General features: G+C 36.0%; 1 protein-coding gene across 1 annotated transcript; it reads left to right on the plus strand.

Moving 5' to 3' along the window:
• Positions 1 to 8,392: 8,392 nt before the first annotated feature.
• On the plus strand, positions 8,393 to 13,361 carry LOC127950411 (paired mesoderm homeobox protein 1). Its single transcript, XM_052547439.1, has 4 exons — positions 8,393 to 9,060; positions 10,926 to 11,101; positions 11,249 to 11,430; positions 12,509 to 13,361. The coding sequence occupies exons 1-4, from the start codon at positions 8,814 to 8,816 to the stop codon at positions 12,639 to 12,641; spliced, it is 738 nt and encodes a 245-aa protein (XP_052403399.1). The 5' UTR covers positions 8,393 to 8,813; the 3' UTR covers positions 12,642 to 13,361.
• The last annotated feature ends 374 nt before the right edge of the window (positions 13,362 to 13,735 follow it).

Raw genomic sequence — 13,735 nt, forward strand, 5'->3', positions numbered from 1 at the left:
GTTTGAATTATTAAATGAAACAGTTATAATTGATTCAGATACAGATCTATTATCAGTAAGTCATTGAATCATTCACTCAACCAATTTGTTCAAAAACTCTGATTCATTCAGGAGCTAAACACCACTATGCAAGTTCTGTGTTGGCTTCATTTGAAATTATTTTTGTTGGTGGAGCAGACATAGACAAAGTAAATGGCAACATTGTGTTTAAAATGTAAGGTATTTCTCAGTATGAAGTTCTTCTTTACTGAACCATTATAAAGCCGTTATATCACACTTGCAATTATAGAGCATCGGACATTAAAAATAGATTTTATGGAATAAGATAGTCCCCAAGATTAATTTGTGACCACCTTCTATATATTTTCATTCCTTCATTCCATGTTTTTCGAATTCATGCCTTCATTTTGATTTGGTTAAATTGTATGCATTTTCATAGGTAATCACATTGGTGATCTTATACATTCTTATAAAGGACTCTTGGTTGATATTGCTTAGTTGTTTCTGTAATTTTTAATAACTTAAGTCTAAAAAAATCACACATAATTCATAAAACCTTCTGTCTTTCATGCACAGTGATCAAGCCCCGGCCAGGAGTTGGAAACACCCTGCTCTGGGTCTCAGCATCCCAAACTCACTTCAGATGTAGAGGTCACAACTGGAAAATCAAAGAACAAATTCAGAACAGGAATAAGGGAGGCCATTGGTGGTTAAGAAGAGGTACACATCCTCCAAAGTAAGGTCAGGGTTGTCCAGAGAGCATGTGGCCTCTTTAAACAGTGATTAGTGAAGCCTGCCAATCAGAGATTTGGAGTGTAACGCACATGAGGCACATATGCAAGCACATCCATACACTTTGGCTTTGGCTTTTTGCCCTCCTCGAAGCTTTTGTTTATCTTACCATATCTCCTGACAGAGCAGTGCCATATCTTTTTATATGTCACAGCTGAAGGCTAAAAGGACCTCTGAACTTGAGCTGCTGTGTTCATGGAGCTGGCTGGATATTCTTTAATTTCTCATCTTAGAGAATATCTGACTGGCAATTTCCTGTCCATAAATCATGCCAAGTTTCTTTCTTGCTCAGCTTTAGATGAATTTTATAACTACAACTATTACTTAGAAAAAAAAAAGTATCAAAGAATGTGTGTGAATGCATGATTTGCAGTGCAGTTCACAGTGCATATAATTAGTTTTATGCATGTTGTTGATGCAGTGAAATGAATTAATTAAGCATTTTTTTAGTTACTCGGATCTTAATTATTGAATTATTAATTTCCTTTACAGACATTTGATAATGATGAGTACAAACAATATATATATAGTGTCATCTGTGTCATCTGTAAAAAACATTATGTTGTTTTCAATACTTTAGAATCAACAGGTTTTCCCAAGGCTACAACGCAGCACTGAGCGTCCAGACTATGCTCTCCACTGTGAATATACTGTGCAAATCTAAAATATTTTGAAACCTAATTTCCTGTTTCCTGCTTGAATCCTTTATGCTGCCATGGCTACATTCGCCTCGGGCTCCCCAGCATTTACATCTCATCATATCGATGGAAAAGTTGGCTGCCAATTTGTTTGAGTTAATGGGTGATAGTCGATGAAAATACTCTCTGAATGACAAGCTGCCTTTGAGTTTAGAAACTTCAGCGACACTCGCTGCATCCAGCACATTGATTTATTTCCTATTTGTGTGTTTTAGGTTTGGTTCACCCAGTATAAATAAACTTTAAGAGTGAAATGGAGGAATGCACATATCGTGTTCATAAACAAAGCTTATTTTTGATTAAGTGCTCTCAAAATGTTCATTAGCTGTGATTCAAAGGTTCATTCAGAGGGGTTATGGTGTGTTGAAATTAGGTGGCTCACTGTATCAATCTTAGCCCCAACCATGATGAACAAAAAAAAACAGTTTGTTGATAACAATGCATTTTACTCTTTTATATACATTACTGTTTAAAGACCAAAATCAAATAAGATCCGCACATGAAAAATAGGTCAAAACGCTAATATGAATTTATTATCCAGAGGCTACTAAAAAGGTGCCAAGTACAAAGTGTGCAAACCTTTTTGGGCTTAACCTTTCATCATGAAGGTTTAAGCCTGGAAACATTTAGCACACTTCATTTGAGTGTTTTGACCTATTTTTTTGCATGCAGATCTTATTTGTTTTTGATCTTTGAGCTATTTTTGGATCTACTCACCACCAGAAGTTTATATATTTTATTGGAGTTGGACATGTGTCTGGTGCTATGCTTTTCTAGTCTCTTCATATTCAATACTAAACAAAATTGATGTTTCTAGCTTTGACCTTGATGCTATTTCTATTTTTCCATCGGCTACTGTTAGAAACTTAGGTATCATTCTAGACCCACCACTGCCCTTGGATGACCACATTAGCAAACTTTTACAAAGCTGCTTTTTTCAACTATGTCGAATTGCACAACTTTGTCTTTTTCTCAGTAAAAAAGATGCAGAATCATAAGTGCATGCATTTATTACCAATCGCCGAGACAATTGTAATGCTCTTTTCTCTGGCTACCAGCTCACTCCATCGTTCGTCTGCAGTACATTCTAAATTCTGCTGCCAGATTATTAACTTCCACAAAAAGAATCTGCTCACACTACCTCTATTCTATTTAATCTTCACTGGTTGCCTGTATCTATTTATGTGCAATACAAAATTCTTCTGCTCACCTTTAAGGCACTCAAAGGTCTTGCTCCCTCCTATCTTTCCGACCCACACTCTTCTTATATACCTTCTCACACACTCCCATCTTCTTATTCTGAACTTCTTCAATGGGCGGCAGGTCCTTTTCCGTTATTGCACCTAAACTTAAAACTTATTTGTTTTATCAACACTATCACTAATTTACATTGTGTATTTGTCCATTTTGTTTTCAATTTCTATGTCTTTACTACATAATCTGTGTTATAGGCAACTGCATTATTTACAACTGAATTGGGCAAATGTCCAGTGAAATTGTTCCTTGTTATCAATATTTGTTGCTTTGGTGTACCATGTTCAGCGTCCTTGAGCTCGGGAAAGGCGCTATATAAATTAAACATATTATTATCATTAATACTGTTTAAATGTTTAGTATATCAATAAGCTAACTTTTACAACTTTTACTAGAGTGATTTTATTCACCAAGGATTAATTAAACTGATCAAATGTGACAGTAAAGACATGTATCATGTAACATTATACTTTTATTTCAAATAAATACTGTTCTTTTGAACTTTCTATTGATCAAATAATACTGAAAAATACATGTTACAGTTTGCCCAAAAATATTAAGCAGTACAGCTGTTTTTAACATTGATGATAATAAGAAAGTCCTCTATAAGAAACTTTATACCAACCATAAACTTTTGAACGGCAATGAGTCTTTTCCATCCACTATTATTAACACTTCTACAAAGATGCTGATGCTACATAAAATCAAATAAAGTAGTTTTTCACAGTTTTACATTTTTTAATCTCATCAATCCCAAGTAATGAAATAATACAGTCCTTCTTCGCTAATATCCCATATTTGCTTCTTCTCAATTTGCTGTAACAAATTGATTTGACGTTTGTCCTCAGGCATCATTTTGGAAAGAAATATGACTTTATGGATTTGGCCTGAATTTGTCTTTTGTCTTGACATACTAGTAATGTATTCAGTCTTAGAAACACAATTATCATATTTTCATTGATGGGCTCTCTCCATCTTTTGCAGCCCATGTGTTTTCTATCAGAGCCCCTTTTTGTGCCAGCACACTCTGGCACATGAGAAACTCCTCATATTGTGACTAATGGCCGTTTCGTTTTTTAGGAAACGTTATTAGAAATTAATAGGCAGCTCTGTGAAGCTGAACCTTGGGTGTCAACGGACTGTTTTAAAGCTCCAACTCAAGCGTTCTCTTTCCCAAATACACACATCCACATCAACTGTCTCACATCTCTGCTTGTGTTACATGGTTTCCTCCTGAAACCATAACCATACAAATTCCAAAAGAGGAAAAGCAGGCTCTGATTTCAGAACCAAGCCTGTTGATAAAATCAGAATTTAATAGACAAATGAGGAAAAATTGGATTTGCGTTGCAATCTGAAGAGTCAACTTACATTTGCATTTGGGAAAAGCTGAAGCAGACCAACACTACTGCTATCACTGCATATGATCACACTCTCCATGAGGTCCTGCAATAGGAGCCTGCCATTGGCCCATCACTCAATAACTGGGCTAATGGCCTAACACTTCCCATTAATAAATGACTACTTCTCCCGGCCTCTCGCTCCTTCAGAGGTGATATTCATCACTGCTCTTAATTTTGTTTATCTTTTCATGCTCTCTCCCCTCAGCGATGGCCATCAGTTAACCACTCTGGCCTTCCTCTTCACAGCCTCAGCCCATCAGCCGGCAGGGTCAAAGGGTTAATATAAGAATGAGCCTAATTTCCAAACAGCTTTAAGTCCCTTGTGGTTTCTGGAATGTGAAGAAGTGGTGCTTAAATGCTGCAGTCCAGGCCAAGACGGTCAATTTATTATGAACTAAGACAACCGAGGGGATAATTTGAAGGAAATGACTATTATTGTCAGGGATGTTGGCCTGATCACCAGAGAACAGAAAAATACAAGACCGATCTGTGTAGGGATCTGTTTTTTGTTTTGGATTTGATCCGGCATTGTCTTGGTAACATATATTTGTTAGAGTGGTTACTGGCCAGTAGTAGGAACGGTTTAGACACAGTTCTTTTCTTTTTTTTAATCAGTGTTCAGCATTTTAGAATTGCTTTTCAATATTTTTGTAATCTTTTAATATTAATATTTAATATTTTTCAGTCTCATTTCCCTATAAGAAAGATAGATTGCAAATGCTGTTTGCAAATAGAATATAGTAAATAAATTAGTGTAGTTTATACATGAAATATATTCTATTCATATCCTAAGACATTTGCTTTTTGAGTCAAAAACAAAAAGATTTCAAGGCAGGTGCTTTACTTGTTTCCCTGTATAAATATACTTTTTAAAGGAAGGTTAAGCAGAATCGTTTAAGATATCATCCTCACAAAGAAGGCCAGTTTCAGACGTGTAAATGAGACTACATCATGCCTGTTTTAGCAGTAGTTCATCTTCATAGAGCAGCATTCCTCTAGATCTGCTTTTCATTTAGTGGAGTTCCTCTCCAGACAACTTGGAAAAGTGTGTAACATGAGACTAAAAAGACTGTGAGATAAATACAGAGCACTAACGCCGCTGGCCACGCATTAGTTATAGATTGTAGCTTTTGACACAGTATGTAAACGAAGTGGGTTCAAATAATTGGATTACAATAAATCATTAATAACTACTGGACATGTTTTTTTTCGCGCGGTCTAAAAGAAGGTTAGACATCTATATCGTGTATATTAGGTTAAGAATTAAAGTCAGGACAGCTGCAGAATTTAAAATGCAAGTCATTTATGACATTTAATTGCGGTTTATAAAATGTTTAGCATTTTAATTTTAACGGTATGTTTAAAAAAACAGTGTTCAAAGTTCATATTTGTAAAGGGAGACTATAAAACTTTGATAGTCACGTGCAGGCTTTACTAAAGGTTGTTTGTTCTTCAATGTGAGGCACATTCCAATCATTTAATGTGTATCTATTCAGTTTATATGATACAACTGTTCTTTCTTAGGCCCTTGTGTCTTTCTTTGCTGTGCTCGTTAGACAAACGTGTGAGAAAATTTCCCGACGCTGAAAACAAATGTTGTGTAAGGTCAAGGTGTGCACATAGGTTTGTAATGCACTCTGAAGTCCACGAGGCATAGGCCTATAATTATGAAGGATTCGGCACGAGCCCCAATTACAAGAGGATCCTCGAGTCTAATTATAATACTTATCCTAACGACCCTACAATTGATCTCTATATCTTAGACGGACATGTCATCATGTGAGAAATGATCCGTGCAAATATTTAACAAAACGGCGTTGCTTACATTAAACTTGCCGTCCTCCGTGATGTTGACAATAAAAAGGGGAAAGAAACAAAAAACAATATTAGAATAAAATCTAATATTAATACAGTAGGCTACGTGCATACTTTAATTATGATTGGTTAAATAAACTATGTAGGATATAAAAATATATATAGCCTAGGGTGCATGAATTAAGGGTGATAAGGAAAGTTTTTTTTATGTAGGCTATCAATCCAAGTAGAGTTATTCCTAATTGCCAAAATGTATCCTTAATTATTTATTCGAAGCAAATTTCATATTGCTTGTAATTCTGGAATGCATGTTGCCACGTTTTTATTCATGTAGCCTATTCTTGAGGCACTAATAATTTAGTTCCTTTATTTACTTTACAACGTCTGTTATTGTCAATAAACCATATCACCGTCTATTGATATCATAAAAAAAAACTATCTTTGTGTTTATCGTATTATAAAAATGACCTATCGTTAATTATGTATAGTTGTTTCTAATAGCATGCTATTTTCATTTCTTTTCTTTTTTTTTCTTTTAATAGCGGATGAAAAGTGCGTAATGTTAGTCTCAAATCGTTTTTGTTGCTGTCAGTGCATTCATAACCTTTCTTGCACCCTCCCAATAATAAAAGCAAGGCAACTGATGTCTTCAAAATAAAAAACAACCACATTTTAATATTGTCATTGTTTTTTCCAATGCAAACATTTAATTTTTTTTATATCGTTCCAGAGTAGATTAGCCTATTATTTTTACTTTTCGTTTTACAGTTTAACTTTTTTTATTGCCAAGGCTACTTTTCAGAGAAAATATAGTTAGAGGTTACTATACACATTTAATTAGGACATTTTATTACGCCTACATTTATTACGCCTACATTTTTTTTTGCATAAATGTATTTTGTTCTCATATTCAGATGAAACTACTTTAAACCTTGCTCATGAAGAACATTATGGAGGCAGATAAAAAATTAAACCTTGCTATGGGCCTAGTTTTGCGTTCCATAAAGAGGCAAGACCTTTCATTCTTCATAAAGATTCAAGGTTTCGATATGTGGCAGATTTATGGGCAGAGTAAAATAATAATAATAAAAGCAAAGCTGCGCACTGGCACAGGGCAGCGAGCTGGGCTTCGAGGGAGAAATGGGATCTTGGGGGAAAACTAATGATGAAGAAAGATCTCCTCAATCCAAGCTCCTTAATTAAATGCACGGAAAGAACGAGAGAGGCACTGCACATCTGGATTCAATCTGCGCCCCTTTGATGGCATCAAGTGTTCTTTTCCCAGACCTAGGAGGCTGACGGAGGCAGCTTGGAGCCTGAACTCATGTCAGTGCGACACATGCAGAGCTCGATCCCCTCCTGTCGAGAGACAAGCGCACGCAATGCTTCGACGTCATCTGTAAACCGATTCAAAAAGAACAACATTTTAGTGTCACCTCATGGACTGACACCAATAGCCTACCGAACGCACGAGAGGCCTATTCATATTATCCAATAGCTTTGCCAGTGTGTAACTTTGATCCTTTTGAGTGTTCGTGTTAATATGATTTTAGACTAAGCTTCACAAGATCGTTGTCCCTTTATTCAAACTTGTCTGAGATCACAGCATATAATTTAGGATGACTATTTTATTCAGCCGGGAAAGAAAAAAGTAATTGAGATCATTGCAAAGAGACTGTTCAGTTGCAGCATTTAATCATTGACAATTAGGATAGCCTACTGATCAATAAAGATGTTTTTAAATGTCTTTAAAACAAAGTTGACGAAGAAAACACATAGGTATATTAATAATATTAGCCTATATATAGAGAGAAACAGAGAGAGAGAGAGGCCTATATATAATAGCTATTATATAGCCTATTATAATATTATATCATATATTAGCTAGGCTATAATTGTATTATTATTATTATTAAAAGGTCTTTGTTTTCTTGTCACATGACAACAAAATGGCTTCCTAAATGTTGGTTATTATGCCATTGGTTGAGTGTGACTACAAAAATGCTGACTTATACTAATAATAATAATAATTATTATTATTATAATGGAAAATACGCCAATGCCAAATTTTCATTTAGACATATTTTTAATTTAAATACCAAATTCGTTTACTTAGGAAATTGCAACAAATTTGTTAATGTAGGCTAAGAGTTGTATTCAAGTCTGTTTCTGAAGGCTATTAATTTTTTTTTTTTTTTTTAGATCAGGACAAAAAAATAAATACAAATAAATAAATAAATCATCATGTCACGTTGACCCATTAATTACTGAGTAGCTATTTCAGTTGGGTGCTGGGGTGGAGAAAGAGACATGACTTCGCTAAACGCTAAAAACGCCGGGAAAACACATTGTCGGGTAATTAGGGCTTCTTATGTCTATCATCCCTCCCCAGGGCTTCAAATGCTCGTGTGTTTTGCTCTCAGACTCCTCTCAGCGCCAGTGTGTGTCGTCTGAAGAACCGGAGGAAGAAGCGGAGAGACAGACGCTCGTCAGACCTCCTACTATTGGGCGTTAGTCGTTCATCTGTGCCATCAAACCTTTCTCGCCAGTTTACTCATTCCCTCACTCTCGGAGCGAGAGGGGAACGTCTCTGTTACAGAAACTAAGAGGGATCCGCGGGTAAAAGCGAAGACTTTGGAGTTCTTGAATTGGAGATGTTTCGGTGATGCCTTTTTTCCGTAAAGGTCAATAAAAGAACGGTAATTACGCTTGTTTGGATCCTCACGACGCTTTCTGAACAACGGATGAAAAAATCAAAATCGATCTATTTGTCGAGCACAGAGTGATTGTTTATGGTCAAGGCTTAACCCATGTTGGTTAGAGGATATCTTGGGTCTCGTCAGTTTGCGTCATGACTTCCAGCTATGCTCATGTAATGGACAGACAAGCCACGCTAACTAACCGACTGGAGAGTGCGATCACCGCGAATCAGGATCATTTACAGGCGAAGAAGAACTTTTCAGTGAGCCACCTGTTGGATCTGGAGGAGGCGCGGGAGATGGTGGGAGCTCAAGCGGAGGAGAGCGCAGGAGAGGCGGGCAGGAGTATGCTGGAGTCCCCGGGGCTGACCAGCGGCAGCGACACGACACAGCACGAGAGTGAGTCCATCAGCAAAACATGATGCTCGTGCAGTGGCGCAAAACATTGGTAGCATTAAAGTATCAGGATCATAATGATCTTAATTTCCTAATTTAGTAATTTAGTAACGATTTCAACTTCAAAAGTCGTAAAGGGAAAAAAGTAAACTAGTTAGGCTACTTAATGAAAATGACTTCTGTTTAAGGTTTTTCCAATTACAAAAATAAATAAATCAATAAATAATAATAATAATAATTCAGTGAATGCAATTAAATTATAACCTAGATTCTAATGATCTTTAATTGACAGGCCTACATATGAACACAAACACATGAATGTGTTTAGCACCTTACAGTGCAGAAAACTGTCCCGTTAGCAGATGTGTGACAGTGACCGAGCTCCTTCAATAAGCGCTTATAAGAGGACACGAGTGCGTTCTGCATCATTTAGGCTAGTTCATATGCGTGTAGATCGCATTATAATAGGCTAAAGTTATATATTATAGCTAAAAGTTTGCTAGAATAAATCAAAATAAACTTTTAAAAAATTGATAATTTTGCAAACATTTCAGACTGTAAGTCTGCATACTGTCATGGATGTAGACCTATGGTGTTGATAGTAGGCCCATTTTCTATTTAGCTATTTATTATTTTATTTTCAGTGAAGCCAAAAAAACGAGTCTCCAAAATGCATAATAAGAAATAGGCCCTATAGATAGTTTTAATATCCCAGGGTTATTTAAAGATTTACAGATGTATAGTCCAAAGTTGCATTGAATTAATTATTTTATGAATGAGTCACTAAAATTATTATTTGGCAATTTCAAATCGTAAATTAAACATAGCCTATAAAATTAAACCATATTTCAATACTGAATGTAGCCTATAATTTATTAGAATGAACTACTTTGTATTTTGTTAGGCATCATATCCGAAATCTTCAATTTAAAACATGTTTTTCTACATAATAGGTTAAATTTTTTCCACATGCATGTTTTTTTTATTATTATTATTAACCTAGCCACTAATATTAAAACAAGATGTTTCTAATAAGTAACTAAATAAACGTAAATAAATAAATAAGTTAATAGATTGGCGCGTGTTTTCCGTATTTAGGGAAACTATAAAAGTAGGTCTAGCAACGCGGTTTAAGGCTCGTGTGGGCTTGTGTGAGCATTTTACTCAACATTTCAGATGTTACTTCAGATGTAGCCTATAAGATAAAATACTTCTGAATAACCATCAATTTCGAATAGTTAATAAAAGACGATAAAGTTGAGCTGATTTTCGTTGTTACTAAGCTCTCAGCTTTGACATGTAGATCTGTTCATGCTCTGGGCCCGGCACTGATAACCTCTTCTTTCAACTGTGTTTGACTTTACGGCCTTGGAGGAACTGGGGCGAATCAATTCGCCACTGGGGTATTTTCTCCCTCTCTGGGAAGTTTTATGGAGCGATTTTAAGAACTGTTTGATGTCCAAAGATGAGTGAGTCTGCAACGATCTACTTTTCCCCGGACAACAACAGGCATAGACATTATAATAGGCATTTTACTACAAGAAAATTCCAGAATAATTTTAGAAATTCTTTAACCTTCCTTTAACTTACATTATTAAAAATAAAAAATAAAAGATCTTATGTGATCATGAGGGGAAAGTTGTAAAATATCAGTATAAAATGTAGTAAAAGTAATTAAAAAATAGCTTTTATCCAACACCCCCCCCTCCAACATCCTAGCCATAACACACACTATTTCACTAGTTTGACTTAATGTAACCATATGAATGTGATATCATTTACCAGTCTGTAAGCCTGTTTAATGAGTAATGGGGATGTTCATGTCATCCTTATATGTGTGTGTGTGTGCTTGTGTTTGTTTCCCCTAGATGAGCAACTCAACTCAGAGGAAAAGAAAAAGCGTAAACAGAGGCGTAATAGGACCACGTTCAACAGCAGTCAACTGCAGGCCTTAGAGAGAGTGTTTGAGAGGACGCACTACCCTGATGCTTTTGTCAGGGAGGACTTAGCACGCCGGGTCAACCTCACTGAAGCTCGAGTGCAGGTTAGCTATTTTATCGTTTTATTCTGAAATGGTCTATTCATGGAGCAGTGCCGTATACCTATACTTTACCTTCTCATAATGCTCCATTCTGATGGTAAGGCTGCTCTACTCAATATGCCAAACTGAGCACCTTTCTTGATTTTCTAGGTGTGGTTTCAAAATCGGCGGGCTAAGTTTCGGCGAAATGAACGTGCAATGCTGGCCAGTAAAAATGCCTCATTGCTCAAGTCTTTCTCAGGAGAAGTTACAGCCATAGAGCAGCCCATTGTCCCACGACCTGCTCCCAGACCCAATGACTACCTGTCCTGGGGCAGCTCACCATCGTACAGGTCAGATTTGTTTTCTCATTTTTTATGCCTCTTCATGCATTACCATTACCAATGCTGCGCTTTCTGTTGGTGTGGACATCATTGTGCAGAAGTTATAAGAGTATTCGTGGTTATTTACAAGTTATTGACAATGGATAGCATGTGTGCAATGAATATAATGTTGTCATCCCTCACTTAACTAAAAATGTAAATAAAAGGTAATTTACTTATGAATTAATGTGTAAAATATTCAACTATTGCACCATTTCAAAGGTATAACCATTAAACATTTTTACTTTGACTTGAGGTCAAGGGTTCAGTTTTCAGGGAGTGCATGATTTAGATAAAATCTATACAATAATCTATACAAAAACACTTTACAATGAAGTTCCATTTATTAACATTAGTTAACAAGATAAAGCAATGAAAAATACTTATAATGCATAATGTTAGTTAATTTCATCATTTAATAAAATCAAAAGTTGTATCTGTAAATATTATTTAATTGACACGTACTAACTAATGAGCATTAATGTTAATAACATTGACAAAAACATATAAATACTGTAACAAATGTATTGCATATTGTTAGTTAATACATTAAAAGATGTTAAATAATGGGACCTTATTTCAAAGTGCTACACAAATATTTGCAATGCAAATAGCTTTGGATTAAAATGTAGATATAAATCGAACTATCCATAAAATTCTATTTACATGGACCTAAATTATGCACCGGCAGAAATTAAATCAGTGCTACATAACTAAAAATGTAAAAACTTTACAGCTTGAGTAAAAAGCATTTTTAGGGAAAATACCATCATACAATTTGGTATTTTTGTAATGGTAAAAAAACAAAAAGTAGAAAAATATAAAATTGAGGGAGTCCAAATTATTAAAAGGATTAAATTAATTCTTTATATATATATATATATACACATACGCCATCCATACAGGTGAAGTTGTAAAACCCCCAGAATAGTAATGCATTTTCATCACAAACATAAATAAAATGAGACAGAGCATGCATTTCATTTAATTATTTATTATTAAGGAAAATATGAAATCTCATCCTGACAACTTAACCCTTTCCCTACAGCGCCATGGCAACTTATTCTCCATCATGTGCTTCCAACAACACAGCCCAGGGCATGAATATGGCCAGCAGTATCGCCAACCTGAGACTGAAGGCCAAAGAATACAGCCTGAACCAGGTACCCACCGTCAACTGAAGCGGACAGCAGGGCTGTCAGAGACTCATGTCAGAGAACAATCCCGATGTCCCCACAAAACTGTTGACATAACTCTTGTTTTCTGTCCTCTTATATGTGTTTTACTCTTATCCACCGAGAAAAAGAAGCAAAGGAGAATTTCTTCAAGGTACAGAGCTTTCCTAAACCAATGATTTACATAAGGCTGTCATGTTCTTGGCATGTGGGAAAATGACATGTGGGAAAATTCAGTTTTGGGAAGCACAAAATGGAAACTTTTCTCACTGTGGCAGCAGGAGTGTGGTCATCCCGTTTGAAGACCGTGGCTTACTATAGATTGCTTTCTCGAGACCGTTGCTGACCACAGGGATTTGATGACCTCTGCGGAATCCATATACTACACTCTTGTGGACATCTGGGAAGTTTTTAGGATTTCCCCCTTGATTTCTCCTTGGAACTCAGAAATATGCACTGAGGCCACAAATTGGCATTTGGATATTTTAATTATTTGGAGCCGGGTGAAATCTGGCTTCCTTTGATACCGTACTCTAAAATCACTCCTCACTGTTTTCAGTTTATATCACGCCGGTGTTATTTGTTCATTTTGGCATATACAGAACTCTAGCCATGTATGTAAGCAATGCATTTGGAGCCTAGTTGATTTGACCATTTTATATTGTCTAAATATATCTAAACATGTAATATTCTTTGCAATAAATATGTCCAAGCAGTGTAACAGCATTGCGTTTCAGGGTTAGAGTGTCCTCAAACACCTTTATGCCCTGTCAGAGAAAACTGCAGCAGTCTGACCATGTTTTTATCACAACTGTGCTCATTTCTGTCTGCTCTTATTCTCTGGTTTGTTCTGTTGCCGGCAACAGTTCCACTTATCAGATGTTAAATCCCATTACATTATGTACTTACAGCCTTGGAGGAAGTGTTTTAGAATAAAACACTATTGGCCCTTTTACTTTACACTATTACGCAATAGAAGGCAGGTGAAATCATTCAGAAACCCAAGAATGCGAGTTAGAGACACGAGCGCAGATGTGCTTTTCCAAAGCTAAACTGCTCAACGTGTGTTTGTAGGATCCTATAGACGGTTGTTACTCTTT

Source organism: Carassius gibelio, chromosome B2 (genome assembly GCF_023724105.1).
Source record: "Carassius gibelio isolate Cgi1373 ecotype wild population from Czech Republic chromosome B2, carGib1.2-hapl.c, whole genome shotgun sequence".
Taxonomy (NCBI): domain Eukaryota; kingdom Metazoa; phylum Chordata; class Actinopteri; order Cypriniformes; family Cyprinidae; genus Carassius; species Carassius gibelio.

What these genes read in the sequence shown, in the direction of transcription:
- LOC127950411 (XM_052547439.1), top strand. Translation starts at nt 8,814, where the DNA reads ATGACTTCCAGCTATGCTCATGTAATGGACAGACAAGCCACGCTAACT. An exon ending in TCACTGAAGCTCGAGTGCAG is followed by an intron (nt 11,102 to 11,248) that starts GTTAGCTATTTT and finishes TTGATTTTCTAG; the next exon opens with GTGTGGTTTCAAAATCGGCG. An exon ending in GGCAGCTCACCATCGTACAG is followed by an intron (nt 11,431 to 12,508) that starts GTCAGATTTGTT and finishes CTTTCCCTACAG; the next exon opens with CGCCATGGCAACTTATTCTC.